The sequence below is a fragment of the Chelon labrosus genome, assembly GCF_963514085.1.
Source record: "Chelon labrosus genome assembly, chromosome: 15".
Classification (NCBI taxonomy): Eukaryota; Metazoa; Chordata; class Actinopteri; order Mugiliformes; family Mugilidae; genus Chelon; species Chelon labrosus.
The window spans coordinates 16,395,386-16,411,364 of NC_140348.1; the positions used below are offsets into that span (position 1 = coordinate 16,395,386).

The window sequence follows — 15,979 nt, forward strand, 5'->3', positions numbered from 1 at the left end:
GCTGTGTGGAACTGGTTCAGTGCAATGAATTCAAGGTGAGTAAGCAAGTGTGTGAATCAGGTGACAGGTAACAGCCACTGGCAGGATCTAACAGAAGAGGCAATAAATGGGAGAAACGGCAGACATATATGTCATAAAGCAGATGATAAGAAGGAACAAACAAACACAGATGCCAAGATATGCTGTAAAAAATACCCAGTATAATGAGTACAACTCTTATAATGAGTAAGAGTTGGTCACATAAACTGTATAATGAGCCAGTCAAGTGATAGTGATATTGAAAATCGGTTGTTCTTCCTATAGCTGTGATTATTTACTAGTGTATTTGTGATGAGGCTTATTATTATGATGCTTTAAATAGTGATTAAAGGTTACTAAATACATGTTTCCCTTTACCCTGACTCTTGTTCTTTTTCTTAATTAACCTGACAGCATGACCATGTGTTTCCATTCACCAGTAAAAAGTCTACCTGGTGAGTTTTAATTTGAAAGTACGTACCGGAAGTCAGGTCAGTCGCTGCTCTTGTTTCCAGAGCAGAGGAAGCAGTTGTCAGTCACGGCTAGATAAAGCACCACTACGAAGCCAGCCATGTCTAGGGGAGTTAACGCAAAAATAGTTATAATAGGAAGCGGGATCTCGGGAATATCAGCCGCACACAGGCTCGTCAAAGCCGGATTTCATCATGTGCGGATACTCGAGGCGACTGCACGAAGCGGAGGACGGATAAAAACAGGAAGACTGGGTGAGCGAAAGACAGCCACAACTCACAGCTGACCCGTCCAGTTATGTTTAAACAGCAGGTTATGTTTCTGTGTTGCTTTCAACAAATGACGCAAATGCATTTACTTGCAGGAAAGCCTACAGCCTTGTTACGATCACTTTCAGGGCTTGCAGAAACTGAGACGTTGTGCAAAAGTCCACCAAGGTTTATAATGTATAACAAAGTCCATAGACACGTTAGCAGTCAACAGCTGCATCTCAGTACAAAGTGAACACAATGCTGAACATACAGAATGTATACATGAAATGCAATAATAGGTTAATATAAGGTTTAAATCAAGAGTGCAAGTCTGTGTTGCCAATCTTTCTAATTTTCTAAATTGTATATAATAATGAGAGTTGGTGAATCATTGTACTTCTAATCCAGCAGGAGCACGGAGTAAACAAACATTTTTAAATGTACTTTTTGTTCAGAGCTTCTTCTTTTTTTTCTTTTTTTTAACCCAGGCGTAACGCACATTTTAATAAAATTAAACAAACTAAATATTTTTTTGTCTGCAGGTGACAACATTGTTGAGATCGGCGCAAACTGGATCCATGGACCGTGCGAGGAGAACCCAGTGTTTTGTCTGGCCCGTCAGTATGGACTGCTGGATCCTGAAGCCCTCACCCCAGAGAACCAGGCCATGGACATTGGAGGACACCCCCCCTGGGTTCCCAGCGTCTTCAGCAGTTCAGGTTTCCAGATGTTTTTTGGAATCATAGTCTAAGGCTGAGTGTCACATAGAGGAGAATCAACTTGTCTGACTCTCTATAGAAGAAAATACATTTTCACAATACTGGTTCAAACGTAGAAAATAATTCATTAGTTTGTAAGGGTACGGTGAGATTTCATGGCAAGACATGATTAGTTATTTTAGACCATAAACACTTGCTGTTGTAGTGCATATGTAAATTTTTATATCTCTTAAATGCACATTTTGTAAAAGTCCCTGGAATGTCAAGGTATGTCGACATAAACAGTGTGAAACTGGCATTTAGATGTTGGGTAGATGATTAGGTTTGTAAACCATGGGGTTTTCTTGTTCAATGTGTGCAGGTCGAAAGCTGAGTGCTGAGGATGTCTATCCAGCTCAGGAGATGTTTGCCGAGCTGCTGAATGAATGTTCTGAATTTCAGAGTGAAAGAGGAGAACCCTGGGCCTGTGTGGGAGATTTCATTCGGTCAGAGGTGCATTTCTTTTAGTGACTAAAAAAAGATAATACTGGCAGTGCGTTTGTCTGTGATCAGTTTGGCATCCGTGGCTGACTGCTATATCTCACTTTCAGTAAATGAAGGGTTTGTTTTGTTTCTTGTTGTGTGGTGGAGGTGCTACAACGAGCATCTGAGAAGTGGAAGGATATTGATCCCACCACCAGATCCCTGCGACTGTGTGTGATCAGCAACTTGTTGAAGGTGGAGTGCTGTATTAATGGGACACACAGCATGGATGAGGTAGGCCTGGGGGCCTTTGGCCTTTACAAGACTCTGCCTGGATTGGACTGTACGTTCCCACGGTACGTAACATACACGTATATAGTTTGCATTTATTTTACAACAACATACATATTCGTGCATGTATGATGTTGTTGTTATATGATTCAGTGCTTATTACTGAGTCTGTCAATTAACTGATTTATGTCAAATAAAATTTTCAGCGTACATTTGCAGTATATATGGAACTGACTACTTATTTTTCTTGTCTTGTGCAGTGGATATGAAGGTCTGATCAAGAACTTGATGTCGGAGCTTCCCAGCGGTTTAGTAACCTACAACCAACCTGTGTGCTGTGTTCACTGGAACAACACAGAGAAGAGAGATAACTCTGTGACTGTCGAGTGTGGTGACGGTGAAAGGATTGTCGCCGATCATGTTATTGTCACAGTACCTCTAGGTAAAATCTGAGGAACACTACATGTACAACGCTTCTTTGGTTTGTGCTACTCATATTTTAATTATGCGAACAAGAGTCAGTCAGTCCTGTACTACTTTACTAACTACAGTCTCAAGCATAATATCTTGCATGTTAACCACTGTGAAACATCTGTTTTCTTACTCGGTGCTTAGCAAGCTTAATGTGTGTTTTGTCAGGATACCTAAAGAAGCACCATTCAACCCTGTTCCACCCTCCTCTCCCTCTACACAAGCTGCACTCCATCCAGAGGCTCGGCTTTGGAACAAACAATAAAATATTTGTGGAGTTTGACGCACCGTGGTGGGATGCTGACTGTGAGGTCATCCAACTGGTGTGGGAAGATGAGGTGAGATGTGTTGTAGGTGCATAAAGGTGTATATATGCACCTTAAATAAAAATGCTTTATGATGCAGTCTAAAGCTGGCATCAGTTAATCCAACTTTTGTCTGTTTTATGTTTCTTCGTGAAATAGGATGCGATGCTGGACGAGGTGCCAGATGTACAGAGATCCTGGATAAAGAAGTTGTTTGGCTTCTCCGTACTCAAACCTACTGAAAGGTCAACAGCCACAAATGGCTAATGCTTGCCCAGCTCCTTTATGCTAAACTAGATGGTAAATACTGTAAGGTGCTCATACGTCGACTAAGAGTGCAGTCGTGCTTTTGGTTTAATTTTCAGGTATGGCCATGTTCTCTGTGGCTGGATTGCTGGGCATGAGTCAGAGTACATGGAGACATTGTCTGAACAAGAGGTCACACATGCCGTCACACAGCTTATTCGCCGGTTTACAGGTGAGTCTAAATAAGTCACAAGAACAAAGGTAAAACTCCTCAGCTCAGACCTTATCAAGATCGTTTTCCAAAGCAGTCTTTGATATTTTAGTGTGACCTGTGTCCGCACGAATCTTGCGTGTTTAGGGAACCCCATCATCACCCCGAGGAGAATTCTACGCTCTCAGTGGTTTCACGATCCCTGGACTTGTGGATCCTACAGTTACCTTGGGAAAGGCTGTTCGGACCAAGACACTGACAACATGATGGAGCCGCTGCCACCGAAGAGATCACAGTCACAAGTACCTACATGTTCATGCTGAAACACAAATATGTGCCCTGCGCACACAGAAAAACCTATTTCAAGGTTTGACTCTACTTTCTAACTGTTTGGTTGTTTTTTGTTTTTTTTAGCCCCTGCAGGTGCTGTTCGCTGGAGAGGCGACTCATCCCTGCTACTTCTCGACCGTCCATGGAGCTCTTCTGTCCGGGTGGAGAGAAGCTGACAGACTTATCTCTCACTACTCCTCCGTTAATCCATCTGAGCTTCCCAAGTCAAAGCTTTAAAGGGTGATGCTGCCTTGCACTAAACAAATTTACTAGATTTGCTGTAATATGAACCTACCCATTACATTTCATATGTGATAAACAAATTCCAATGATATCCCAGTTGATCTGGAGGATTGTGTGGAAGCTGCTGCTTATTTAAATCATGAATTTGAAATGTGCCACAACAATCAAAGTGTGATACTGACGATTTTAGGCTGTTCAGTGCACTAAAATACAATTGGACAACAGTGACTAGGAATGCACACACAGACAACACATTAAAGATACAGCTTTAAACATTCACTAATAAATGGGTAGTCTGTATGCTTTAAAGTAAAGTTACAAATAAACATGTAATCCTGTTTATACTTATAAGATTTAGTACTGATCTTGCAACTTCTTTGTCAGTTTGTTTATTGTTTATGCACTGATTGTAATTAACTACGAATAAATTTTGCTTATTTCTGACAATTCTGTTTTTGTGCATTTGTGTACTTGGCAGGCATATACATAAGAACAACTCTAAATGTTTCCCTTTGTTTTAGTGCAATATGAAACTCTTTACATTTAAAGGATTATCATTTTACATTTTGTGAACAGCCTGTTTAGTTCTGGGTCTCTGTGTTGTGTTATGTCCGCAACTCTTAGCGGACAATTTAGGAATAAGGTGCCAGTTTTACTGAAAATTTGCAGTTAATATCCTCTGTGTAATTTTCACACTTTGCAAATTCTCCATTTCCATTTTTAACTGTATGTGTCAACCACCAACGTCCAGTTCCTTGTTGAAGAATAAACATTAAGTAATATTTTATATCCCACGTGGGGCAGTAATATACCGCTTTAATATCCGCACTTACAAAATAAAAACATAGAAGAAGAAATCATCGCACTTGAACTAAACGGAACGGAGTTTCCCGAGGCCAGATTCGAGTCGGTATGTAAACAGTGTGGCACACCGAGTGCATCAGGAGTTTTCGTAGCTTGTAGGGTCAAAAATTATTTTATCAAAACAAATGAAATCCAGGCGTCGTCTTATGTAGATTACCAGCAGCCATGAAACTGTACCAGGCACTCCGTAATGTCGGTAAATTCAGAACCGTTTTCGACTTTGGTGAACGGGAAGTGGCTCATTGGTTCCCCGGACACATGGCTAAAGGTGACAGCTTTGTTATTCCCAGAATATGTCAAGAGAATTATCTGTGGGGAATTTGGAATATAAGTATTTAACAACTTTCTGATCAATTTATGTTGGATATTTGCAGGACTGAAGCAGATGAGAGCCAGCCTTAAGAGTGTGGACTGCATCATAGAAATCCATGATGCCAGAATATCCTTTTTAACTGCATTACACTTAAGCAGAACATACAGCAGTCATGGTTTTATCACATTTTTAACATGTAAATTAATCCAGAGTGTTATTTTAATATGTTTTCTGACATGTACAGTATTTAAAAAGAAAAGAACCAGAGATAATTATTGTTAAGAAATACATTACTTAGCTTATGTATGCATGAAAATATGGGACTTTGAATGCACACTTCTTTATTAAAACAAATTCTGCAAACATTTGGGCATTACAGGAGTCAGAGCCATACCAGACTGATCTGATCATTGTTGCTTTTTCTTTAACATTAAGCAAATTCCCTTCTCCGGAAGAAACCCTGTGTTTCAGGACACGCTGAATGTCAAACCACATCTGCTAGTTCTCAACAAGATGGACCTCGCCGATCTGTCCGCCAAGCAGGTCCAAGAGCCTCAATGCTACTTCAGCTGAGTCACGTGCCACCAGCATTTTGAAATACTACCAATGTTCTGTCCTTGTTTTTACTCTGCAGAGAGTTCTGAAGAAGCTCGAGAAAAGCGGCGTGAGCAATGTTCTCTTCACAGACAGTTTGAAGCAGAGAGACGACAGCGTCAAAAAGGTAACTGCCATCTTTACTGGATATTAAATATTCAAACCTGTGAAGGTGACCTTGAACATTATTCCTTCTTTTTTTTCTGTAGTTGGTGCCAAAGGTGTTGGAAATTATTGAGAACCAGCCACGCTTTAACAGAGAAGAGGTACTCCAAGCAATTTGAACATATTTTAGTTCATTTAAATTTTGAATTATCTGTTAGCTCTATACACATTTTATAGCTTTCAGCGGAATGTGGTCTTCTACAAAAGTCTGTTTTAGACAGGAATATTGAAGCAAGGTGCTCATCGACATGCTGTTGCTTTTGCATTTATTGAAATTTCCCCTTATTTAAAACACTGGGTGTGCTCTAACTTTGTCATGGTAAACTTTCAGAGTACAAGTTACTGCCTGATGGTGATTGGAGTGCCCAATGTGGGGAAGTCGTCGCTGATTAACTCATTGAGAAGAACAAACTTGAAAAAGGGTATGCATTAACATTAGTAGTTAATTGATTGATGAAAGGATAACATCAAACAATCTTTGATAAATGTTGTAATTATGCATCATTTTCAGGTCGTGCATCTCGAGTAGGAGGGGAGCCAGGCATAACTAAAGCGGTACTGACTAAAATTCAGGTTGGTTTCTATGTATGTGTATTCACGGGTTAATTGTGTGCGCCTGTACGGTATTTGTAGCTGTCATTTTTATTCTCAGGTGTGTGAGCGACCTTTTATGTACCTGCTGGACACACCGGGAGTTTTGCCTCCTAAGATTGAGAGTGTTGAGACAGGCATGAAGCTGGCCTTATGTGGTGAGCAGAACATTTTTTTCTCTGATATTAAAAAAATAAAACACTGTCAATCTTATAACATGATGTGGAAATTTTCAATTGTTTCCTAAAAAAAATGTTTATATGTTATCTTTTTCTCCAGGGACTATACTGGACCATTTAGTGGGTGAAGATATTATCGCGGACTACTTACTCTATTCTCTGAATAGGCTAGGGAGGTTCAGGTGTGTGTTTTTAAGAATATTAATGCAAACTATGTACTCTGTGTTTTCTTTTTGCTTTGCAATACTGTGATTTGTTACTGTACGTGTGTGTGTGTGTGTGTTCATGTGCAGTTATGTGGAGAGATACGACCTCCAAGAGCCTAGTGATGACATCCAGCATGTCCTCAAACGCATTGCTGTAAAGCTCAAAAAGACTCAACGGATCAAAGCCATCACTGGAGTTGGTAAGAAAGAGATAATTTTACACTTAACACTTGACACAAACAGTGTTATTCATTCATTATTTTAAGGTTAATTAATTGCAGAGAGTATGAGCTAATATTGATGCCACCCCTCTTATCATTTTTACCATTTCTGTAAGGACTGAACAGAGGTGCTGGTATTTTAATCCCTTTATTTAAAGACAGAGTCAGGCTCAGTGTTTTTCCAGATATTATACTAAGCCAAAATTAAACTTATTACTTTTTAGTAGTATCAGTCTTCTCATCAGCTGTTTCTACTATTATCTCAAAGTACTGAGTGTTTGTTGCTCGTCTCCCTCAGGAAACATTACCGTCACCGTCCCAAACTACACAGCAGCAGCTTACGATTTCATAAGAGCCTTCAGGAAAGGAGAGCTGGGACTAGTAATGCTGGACTGACCTCCATTTTTGGAAGACTGTTTCTGGGTTTTTACCAGTTTGCCCTTAACCTGGAAAGACTTATATTTAGCCTCACAAAGACACAAAGACAAAGTGTAGTGCGGCTGCCCTCATATCATGCAGTGTGTCTGGATTATTGATGGTACAGGAAGTTACCAAAACCTTTTGTAAATCCTCTGTGACTAAAAGAATTAAACTTTATTTAGCTACAACTTTTTTTTTTACACTTTTCAGAATACACGAGGCAGATATCTGACATGGTGTAAACAGGATATTTATTAGCATAAAGACAGTAACAATAACAAACTCTTTATATATTATGCACGTAAGTGTTGTAGCATATAATAGAGTGCACTTATAAATACGGAACAGTCTGTTGCTCCTGAGTGTCTTCTGTGGGTAAAGAGGTCTTTTGGGATGGTGGACGCACCGAGATAACCTTCAGAGACGTAAGCAACCGTGAGAGCAGCAGTTGGTTTGCAAACCATGTCATGGTTTGTACACAGGTTTTAGAAATGAATTGCTAGATTTCGGTCAGAAAAAAGAAATGAATTGCACAGAAATGGAAGATGATTTTGGGAAAAGGCTGTTTCACTTTCCCAAAACACAGCACTATTATTTGCCTCGTCTTACTGCAGAGAATTTTAAATCCTATCTTTGCAGAAAAATAGCACATGAGGCTTATTTTACTTCTAAGCAAGAAGTCCAATTCAAGAGAAACTTATAAGAAGCAAGTTTAATTTTGTGGGTGGAATAATGCTGGTCCCGACGTTTTACTCTCAACCTTTAAGGGACGACTAGAAACTACAAATTTCAGAAAGACCAGGCTTTATATAAAATTTCAGGTTCTGCAGATACATAACACACTTTCCTCAGAGCTGCAGCATTCGTCACTTTGCATATTATTCAAATAGAGGCTTTTTTGATTTGGCAGTAGATTTAAAGTTGGCAATCAGCAGTTTGTATAGACAGTGAAAATATTTGTAATTAAATATGTTCTTCCACTTCAAAGAAACTACAGTTATTCTCAAGTTTGGCACTAGTTTCCGTCACGTAGGCTGAAGTGTATTTGACAAATGTGAAACATCACAATGAATACTCTGCTGGTAATGTACATTTGTCCATTGGTAAAGATGATATGTGTAAAAACATACAGTACAGTGATGTTTCTGTGATTGATTGTATCCTTTCACCACTTGTTTGCAACTGTCACTGGTCTTTCCTGTGCGGTTTCCTGCACATTATCAGATCCTAGACAGAAGCTCACTCAATCACAAGTTTATCTCCAAAAATAACCCGAATATTTACAGTATACTGTCCAGTAAGAGTCCATATTTGGGGGAAAACGTTGCAATAATTATAGAAACCACTTGAGAGAGAGAGGATCCATTTTGAGTTGAGTCTGACATTAATGCATCAAAGTAGTTTGTCCTGTTGTAGTAATCCAGTTCTTCATCCGAGCTGTCGGCCTTGCTTTGGCGGTAGGCGGACGCGTACCATTTATCCGCCGTCAACGCCACGGCTGCTCCTGCTGCTGCTGCAGCTGCCACCCTCACCGGGGATGTGCGCCCTGCCGCCCTGAAGCGGGAGCGGGTTCCACCGTAGGCGCCTCCTCCCCGGTAGGTCCCCGCTGTGGAGCTGCGGGAGGGAGATCCTCGAGAGGAGCCCCGGGACCCTCCACGGCCACCTTTTCCCAGCACAGGCTCATACAAGAAAGCTGAAAGCAGGATGCAAGTCCAGCATGTTGCAACCACCTGGTTCATCCCTGACATCTGTGCAGGAAGACTGGAACAAAGAGGAACATTATGGCCATTATAACAGTTTTGGCTAAACTCCACATATAATGTATAACATTGAGAATGTATCCATTTATTCTGAGTATAACTGTAAAACACAGAAAGGTTTGGAAGGGAAGGAGGACATTTATGTAAAACTGGAGAAGCCCTCTCTGAACAATGGAGGTATGCTGAGATATAATCTGCCGTCAATTTATGACACAGTCTTGACATCTGTCCCCAAAAGGTGTTACCCCCGTTCACATCTTAAGATTGGATTCATTGCACTGAGGAATGAAAAGAGGATCAAAACAATTTCCTCCAGTTACAGGTAAGCATCTGTTCATTACAGACCATAGTAATGTGAGATTCAGGCAGCCACCACCCACAGATTTTTCTAACAACAACCTAAACTCTCCACCAATCATTCAGAACTGAAGAGAACTGAGTTCCTCTGGAAATCAACAAGTCCACTTGCCTTTTTTTGGATATATCATGACCTGCTTATCTGAGAACCAGCAAACAGCTGTAGATAAACGCCTTCTGTTGATTATTCACTGATCAGTTTTGCATAAAATCAGAGTATCATCTTAATACATGTTACATAATATGCAGTGAGCAAGCCAGCTTGTATCCTACCGATCAACAAATATGAGATGTCCTTTGTCAGAGCTGCTGAACATGGTCTGTGCTGCTCATTGCTCTCATCCATTAAAGTAGGGCAGTTTAAAAATAAATATGCTGCTTACCAATAAATACGCTGTCGGCTTTCAGCCTTCAAATAGGCTGTAGGCCCATATGAAATAAAATTCCCTCCATGGATGATTATGATTAAAAGGCAAAAGGAGGCGTCTTTGTTTAAGTACATATTTTAAAATGAGTTTTAGCTGAATACGTGTCATATTATTAACAAAATGTTTTACAAATACAAGAGCAATAGAAATGCATATGCATTATGTTAATTACGCTATTTTCATAAATTAGCCTGGACGCTGGTATACATTGGCCTGATTGACTCTCACTACGCATACGCACCCAGGCTCGTGTTAATCTCCACACCCTAAAGGCTGATTCTTACCTTTATCCTTTGTGTTGTTGTCCTTGCTTGTGTTTTGGGTCTCGGTTAAAGATGAAGGAAATCGTCGCGGACGATGCAAGCTCGTTCATGCAGACGATTGCGAGAACGAGCTGCGCGTTCACACGGGCGCATCTGAGGAGTGTGATACAGCAGAGTAGAATAAAATACTGTGATGCCATCAGCTTGGTGGGTCGAGTTAGTAGCATTTTATAATCTTAGTTTGGATTAAGGTCTGTTAATTGACTTTTTTATATATCGGCAGAATTATTTATGCTGTCAATCATATTACCGTAAGGAACTTGATGAATGTTGTGTTTGGTTTCTTAAAGATACTGTAAAGAACGACCCCCTGTTGTTGTTGAACATATAATCTCAGCATGTGTACGCGATAGATTATTCTCACGGAGAAATTTTGTGGTTATAAAATTTAGCCTATTTGTTTATCCGTCCAAAGTCCCATGTTAATGTTCTACAGTTTATAAGACACTGTTGAGATAATCTTATAATAATATATACATTTTGTCAATTTTACCGAGACGTTTAGGCTATGGGACATTTTTCCAAATTCCCATTATAGCAGCCCGAATGAAAACTGTACACCAAATAAATCCACACCCTGGAAGAAACAACACAAACCGTAAAATAAGATAATATAACACAACAGTAGGTCATAGTAAGTCAGCCCTTATGTGATATAACCGATTTATTGTCACATCATAAAAGTGGGAATGTATCCGGATCATTGCTTTACTATTCCCAGACACCAGGTGGCGGTAAGTGTCCTGAAAAGACAGCGACAGATGAGGACACCGTTAAAGATATATTAGATATATAACAGACGGGGTTTCACGTTTTAAGTTACACCTGGTTTGAAAAACTCTGCTTTAAAAATGAAATAATACTAAGGAAGAATAAAACTAAAGGTCACAGTAATTCAGTATCATGTTGTCAAACTTCCAAGCAGAAGAAGAAACACCAACGAAGAAGAAGCCGCAGGAGGAAGGAGTCGCTGATAGTAACCACGACCAAGTTCACTGACAATAGTCTGTCGTCATGGCTTTCCTCTGCAGAAGTGCAGCTTCGCTCCTGAAGTCCTCCAGAGCCGCTCCGGCCGTCCTGTCCGCGGCCCGTCTCTACAGCTCAGGTGCGTGTTTTAGAAAAGAGGCCCGGGGTCAGTTCATTAACAGCTGTGCCCCATCACAATGTCATGAAATCTGCGTCATTGAATGTGCGACTAGTGTGGAGCGCACGCAGACAGACGCCAAGTTTGCAGCAACATTTTATTTGCAGCACAAAACATCTCTGGTCTTTAATCGAGTCACTTTCATTGCATGTCGTTGATGACACAAGAGAAAAACGTCTGTGCAAAAGGAAATTACAGCTGTAATGTCTGTAGTGTCTCTTAATACCTGTACCTCTCAGGTATAAACAAGAAAAACAACTCATAGGACGTTGTGAATGCAGTTTAGAGCTCGTATAAGTTTAAATATGTGGTTGTGTAGTTTTGAAGTCATTAATTGCTTTGTTTATTATTTTATCTTTATAAAAAATGGATCAATCTTATTAATTGCACTGTTCATTGTCAAGTGTCAATAAATGAACTCAGAAGCCATTAAGGTGTGTGCAGAAGTGCTGTCTCAAGGCTGTTTGTATCGGGCCTTCAGCTTTTGTTAATAATTGACCAGAACATGACTTCGCTTTGTTACATCATTGTTTTTCCAATGGGTATAAATCAGATTACCACTTTGGTGACTCTTCACCTGGATTAAAGACTACACTGTAGGGTAGTTTATGAGTCAGCAGAATCTTAACAGTGCAGTCATTGCAAAACTACTGAAAAGAGTTTCCACAAAAATGGTCTTAAAATTGATTTAAATTGCAAGTCTTACCTGAACCTTACCTGAGGTTTTCTCTTCTTGCAGGTGGTCAATATGAGTATATTTTGGTGGAGAAGCGGGGTGAGAAGAAGAACGTGGGTTTCATTCAGCTGAACCGGCCGAAGGCTCTCAACGCTCTGTGTGACGGGCTGATGAGGGAGGTGGGACAGGCGCTGGATGTCTTTGAAACCGATGGAGACGTTGGGGCCATTGTCATTACTGGCAGTGACAAAGCCTTCGCTGGTGGGGGAATTTACTTCTTTTTTTGTTTTTTCTCTGAAGTTTGATTCAATATTACTGAGTAGAAATTAACTCGACTTTGGTGCTTTTCAGCTGGAGCAGATATTAAAGAGATGCAGAATCGAACCTTCCAAGAGTGTTATGGCGGAAACTTCCTGGCTCACTGGAACAGAGTGTCCACTGTGAAGAAACCTGTGATCGCTGCTGTCAATGGATTTGCTGTGGGTATCACATATTTGAGATTTCTGACACATGAAATGCAAAAAAATACAAAAAAATGAATATGGAAATGAGGGGGGAAAAAAAGGATCACCATATGTTCCAGACCCTAATCAAAACTATTAAAGGAAAACTGATCTCTGAATCTCATTCGCTTCCTCATCCTGCTGTTTTCAGCTGGGTGGAGGCTGTGAGCTGGCAATGATGTGTGATATCATCTACGCTGGAGAAAAGGCACAGTTTGGCCAACCAGAGATCCTGTTGGGGACCATTCCTGGTAACGGCTCTTGTCATATGCACTTTCCTTCCTGTTAAAAATGTACTTGATCATACTGAAGTGAACAGATTCTGTTTTTTGGATCATGACACGACATCTCTCCACCCACAGGGGCTGGTGGAACCCAGCGGCTGACTCGTGCAGTGGGTAAATCTCTGGCAATGGAAATGGTTCTAACGGGAGACCGAATCACTGCTCAAGATGCCAGGCAATCAGGTAACAACTAAAGTGGAAACTTCCTTTACTGAAGTACATGAAGTTCTCAGAGGGTTTCTTTTAAAAGGTAAAACCCAATGTAGTATTTATATTTTTATTTAATTTATTTTTCTCACAGTTGTGGATGTCCAGTCAGTGAGGCACTACATTTGTCATTCATGCTATATAGTGGCTGAGAACAGTTTTCTTATTTGCAGCTTTTATTGCACTGCCTACATGTACCAGGATGCATTGCATGCAAGCAACATGCCCAAGCTCATGGAGATGGGCGTTTCAAACCTGGTATTCTGGATAAATCTCTGTCCAAAGAGTAAAAGCATCTGGAATAATGTTTACTTCACACTTAGACTAAAATTCAGACATGTAACTGTATGAATTAAATAACATTACATCTGGGTAATGCAGGGAATGAAAATAGTGAAACCATCTTGAGAAAAACATTGGTTTTGGTGTTGACATTGTAGTGCAACTCCACCACAGTCTGTAGCTTCCACTACTATTATTACTTTGTTGTGTAAAGTGTTTTCAAATTCATTATAGGGACCCTGAAGAAGGTGTCCAGCACACATCTGTCAAAGTGAGGCTTGTATAATATTGTAAAACACATACACACATTTTTACATTTGCACCATCCAACAAGAACAGCCCACGCTGGAATTCATGGCAGAAGAATAATTTAATTTCTGTTGGCATCTGACAGCAACTTGAACAAAGGCACCACCAGTCGCTGTTTTTCTCGATAGCTCAGTTTCTGGACGGTTTTCATAAGACGTGACATAATAAACTGACACATTTATATATTGATTATACTTGACTCAGTGGCTTTTTGTGTTTCCCAGGTTTGGTGAGTAAAATCTTTCCTGCAGACCAGCTGGTGTCTGAAGCTGTTAAATGTGGGGAGAAAATTGCTGCCAACTCCAAACTGGTCTCTGCTATGGCTAAAGAGGCCGTTAACGCAGGTGTGTAAAAGTGTGTTTCTGCCCATTTTAAAAATATGAATTGAATAGGTCTCAGTTTTATCTGACTAGTTCCTTTGTATGATTGAAGCTTTCGAGTTGACTTTGGCTGAGGGGAATCGTTTGGAGAAGCGTTTATTCCACGCTACCTTCGCAACGGTGAGTAGAAGAACCCATTTAGAGAGTGAGTGAGAAGGGTTGGCTCTTATTTTGACAGTCCATCTAATACGTGCCCATTTGTTTGTTTTTTCCTAACAGGATGATCGAAAAGAAGGCATGACTGCCTTTGTGGAGAAGCGAAAGGCCTCTTTCCAGGACAATTAGGAAAGAGCAGATCAAGATCTCGGCCATGAACACACACTTCCTGATATCTGTGGTTCACTTTCTTATCTGCAATACAGTGATTGAAGAAGAAAATTCTGATGGTAGTGGAGCATACAAGCTGTTAAGATTAAAATTTGGCATTGAGTGAATGCACGAAAGTGTCTTATCACAGTGAAGCCCTACCTGCTGAGGCTCACTTTCGAAATCAAATGGGTGCCGGAGGTTTGACTGATTTGTTGACTGCGTTATAACCAGTGTGTAACAAGAGGAATCAGCCTTGTTGACTTGTACTAACTTTGCCTTTTCATTTGTCAAATGTTTGTCTACATTTTGTAGGCAACTTATTCTGTGTACATTTTACAAATAAAGCTCGAGAGTGTTTTCTGGTATTGTAAGTAAAAGTGTGAAGAGGCATCTCCAGCTTCATTGTATCAGCTTCTTTAGTGTAGTGGTTATCACGTTTGCCTAACACACAAAAGGCCCCTTGATCGAAACCGGGCGGAAACATGCTCCTTTCTTTTGTGGAGCTGTGGAATAGTGGTTAGAGGCGCAGCTTGGACTGAAGGTTCCAAGGTTCACCTCCCCCCGTGTCCATGACTGCAACGCCTTGAGCAAGCACCTAACCCCCAAATTGCTCCCCGGGCGTACACACTGCTGTGTGAACGAATGGATGGGTCAAACCGCAGGAACATAATTTACCCTTTGAGATCAATACAGTATAAATTATAAGAGAAACATACATTATGTTGTTGTATAAGGACATGAGTGTTCCTTTCGACACATTTATAATGTCAAGCAGTAACTTCATATTGTTCATATCTACTTGTTGGTAAACAGAGGGGTTTCAGAGGCTGATTTCTAACATGCATTTGACATATACACAACATCCAGTAAATGGTGTTGGCTACAACTCTGAATCAGATTTAGCATCGAGTTCACCCAGATTTCAAACAGTGTGTGCTTCATGCCAGTAGATGGGGCAGTTGTGCCGTTACACAAAACTACAGACTGAGTCTGGACAGTGGGTTCATGCAGATAAGAGCTTAGAGAGGACATTAGGTAACAAAGTCAATAAAAAAACAACAGCAAAATAAACATGGACGCTTACTTTATGGCTTTGATGTTACTGGAGCATCTCATTAGTCTGCCAAATAAAACATTTCACATTTTTACTCAAAATAAGGGGATTAACGGTTTTATTGTTGCTGATTTTTGAACAAATGTCAGTGAATATTTCTCTGGGATTTCACTTTCATTACTTGTATACGGAATTTTAATGGAAATAATTATATAATCTCAGCTGCAAATGTGCTCCCAAATGCCCATTGAAGCACGTTTCACCACATAGCCTACTGGTTGAAAATATTAGGGAACTATAACCATAATTTTGACTTCAAAGAAAACACCAGAACAAATTTGGTTAGTGTGCACTTTCTTTCGGTGCTCCAATCATCGGGAGGAACCTTTTTT

General features: G+C 40.2%; 4 protein-coding genes across 5 annotated transcripts; 3 read left to right on the forward strand and 1 right to left on the reverse strand.

The window, feature by feature from the left end:
• Positions 1 to 504: 504 nt before the first annotated feature.
• Positions 505 to 4,465, forward strand: paox (polyamine oxidase). Of its 2 annotated transcripts, none has more exons than XM_084562108.1 (10): positions 505 to 743; positions 1,283 to 1,453; positions 1,821 to 1,951; positions 2,090 to 2,277; positions 2,473 to 2,654; positions 2,852 to 3,021; positions 3,148 to 3,233; positions 3,354 to 3,466; positions 3,593 to 3,747; positions 3,860 to 4,465. In XM_084562108.1, exons 1-10 carry the CDS (start codon positions 590 to 592, stop codon positions 4,010 to 4,012), a joined length of 1,503 nt encoding a protein of 500 aa, XP_084418234.1. In that variant the 5' UTR covers positions 505 to 589; the 3' UTR covers positions 4,013 to 4,465. The 2 variants fall into 2 exon arrangements, with proteins under 2 accessions (XP_084418234.1, XP_084418233.1); XM_084562107.1 differs by having other exon boundaries at positions 506 to 743; positions 1,283 to 1,459.
• Positions 4,466 to 4,516: 51 nt separating this feature from the next.
• mtg1 (mitochondrial ribosome-associated GTPase 1) lies at positions 4,517 to 7,921 on the forward strand. Its single transcript, XM_084562109.1, has 11 exons — positions 4,517 to 5,150; positions 5,257 to 5,320; positions 5,633 to 5,738; positions 5,830 to 5,916; positions 5,999 to 6,055; positions 6,286 to 6,376; positions 6,466 to 6,527; positions 6,607 to 6,703; positions 6,825 to 6,906; positions 7,018 to 7,130; positions 7,450 to 7,921. Exons 1-11 carry the CDS (start codon positions 5,048 to 5,050, stop codon positions 7,545 to 7,547), a joined length of 960 nt encoding a protein of 319 aa, XP_084418235.1. The 5' UTR covers positions 4,517 to 5,047; the 3' UTR covers positions 7,548 to 7,921.
• Positions 7,922 to 8,049: 128 nt separating this feature from the next.
• sprn (shadow of prion protein) lies at positions 8,050 to 10,683 on the reverse strand. The gene is made up of 2 exons (XM_084562110.1): positions 10,401 to 10,683; positions 8,050 to 9,332 (listed from the first exon to the last, which is right to left on the reverse strand). Exon 2 carries the CDS (start codon positions 9,317 to 9,319, stop codon positions 8,852 to 8,854), a length of 468 nt encoding a protein of 155 aa, XP_084418236.1. The 5' UTR covers positions 9,320 to 9,332; positions 10,401 to 10,683; the 3' UTR covers positions 8,050 to 8,851.
• A 465-nt stretch (positions 10,684 to 11,148) lies between these two features.
• Positions 11,149 to 14,923, forward strand: echs1 (enoyl CoA hydratase, short chain, 1, mitochondrial). Its single transcript, XM_084561482.1, has 8 exons — positions 11,149 to 11,544; positions 12,323 to 12,520; positions 12,611 to 12,738; positions 12,914 to 13,013; positions 13,125 to 13,229; positions 14,069 to 14,188; positions 14,277 to 14,344; positions 14,444 to 14,923. Exons 1-8 carry the CDS (start codon positions 11,454 to 11,456, stop codon positions 14,507 to 14,509), a joined length of 876 nt encoding a protein of 291 aa, XP_084417608.1. The 5' UTR covers positions 11,149 to 11,453; the 3' UTR covers positions 14,510 to 14,923.
• The last annotated feature ends 1,056 nt before the right edge of the window (positions 14,924 to 15,979 follow it).

What these genes read in the sequence shown, in the direction of transcription:
- echs1 (XM_084561482.1), top strand. Translation starts at nt 11,454, where the DNA reads ATGGCTTTCCTCTGCAGAAGTGCAGCTTCGCTCCTGAAGTCCTCCAGA. An exon ending in TCAAGATGCCAGGCAATCAG is followed by an intron (nt 13,230 to 14,068) that starts GTAACAACTAAA and finishes TGTGTTTCCCAG; the next exon opens with GTTTGGTGAGTAAAATCTTT. An exon ending in TAAAGAGGCCGTTAACGCAG is followed by an intron (nt 14,189 to 14,276) that starts GTGTGTAAAAGT and finishes GTATGATTGAAG; the next exon opens with CTTTCGAGTTGACTTTGGCT.
- mtg1 (XM_084562109.1), top strand. Translation starts at nt 5,048, where the DNA reads ATGAAACTGTACCAGGCACTCCGTAATGTCGGTAAATTCAGAACCGTT. An exon ending in CCCCGGACACATGGCTAAAG is followed by an intron (nt 5,151 to 5,256) that starts GTGACAGCTTTG and finishes GGATATTTGCAG; the next exon opens with GACTGAAGCAGATGAGAGCC. An exon ending in AAGAACAAACTTGAAAAAGG is followed by an intron (nt 6,377 to 6,465) that starts GTATGCATTAAC and finishes CATCATTTTCAG; the next exon opens with GTCGTGCATCTCGAGTAGGA.
- sprn (XM_084562110.1), bottom strand. Translation starts at nt 9,319, where the DNA reads ATGTCAGGGATGAACCAGGTGGTTGCAACATGCTGGACTTGCATCCTG.
- paox (XM_084562107.1), top strand. Translation starts at nt 590, where the DNA reads ATGTCTAGGGGAGTTAACGCAAAAATAGTTATAATAGGAAGCGGGATC. An exon ending in AACTGGTGTGGGAAGATGAG is followed by an intron (nt 3,022 to 3,147) that starts GTGAGATGTGTT and finishes TTCGTGAAATAG; the next exon opens with GATGCGATGCTGGACGAGGT. An exon ending in CGAAGAGATCACAGTCACAA is followed by an intron (nt 3,748 to 3,859) that starts GTACCTACATGT and finishes TGTTTTTTTTAG; the next exon opens with CCCCTGCAGGTGCTGTTCGC.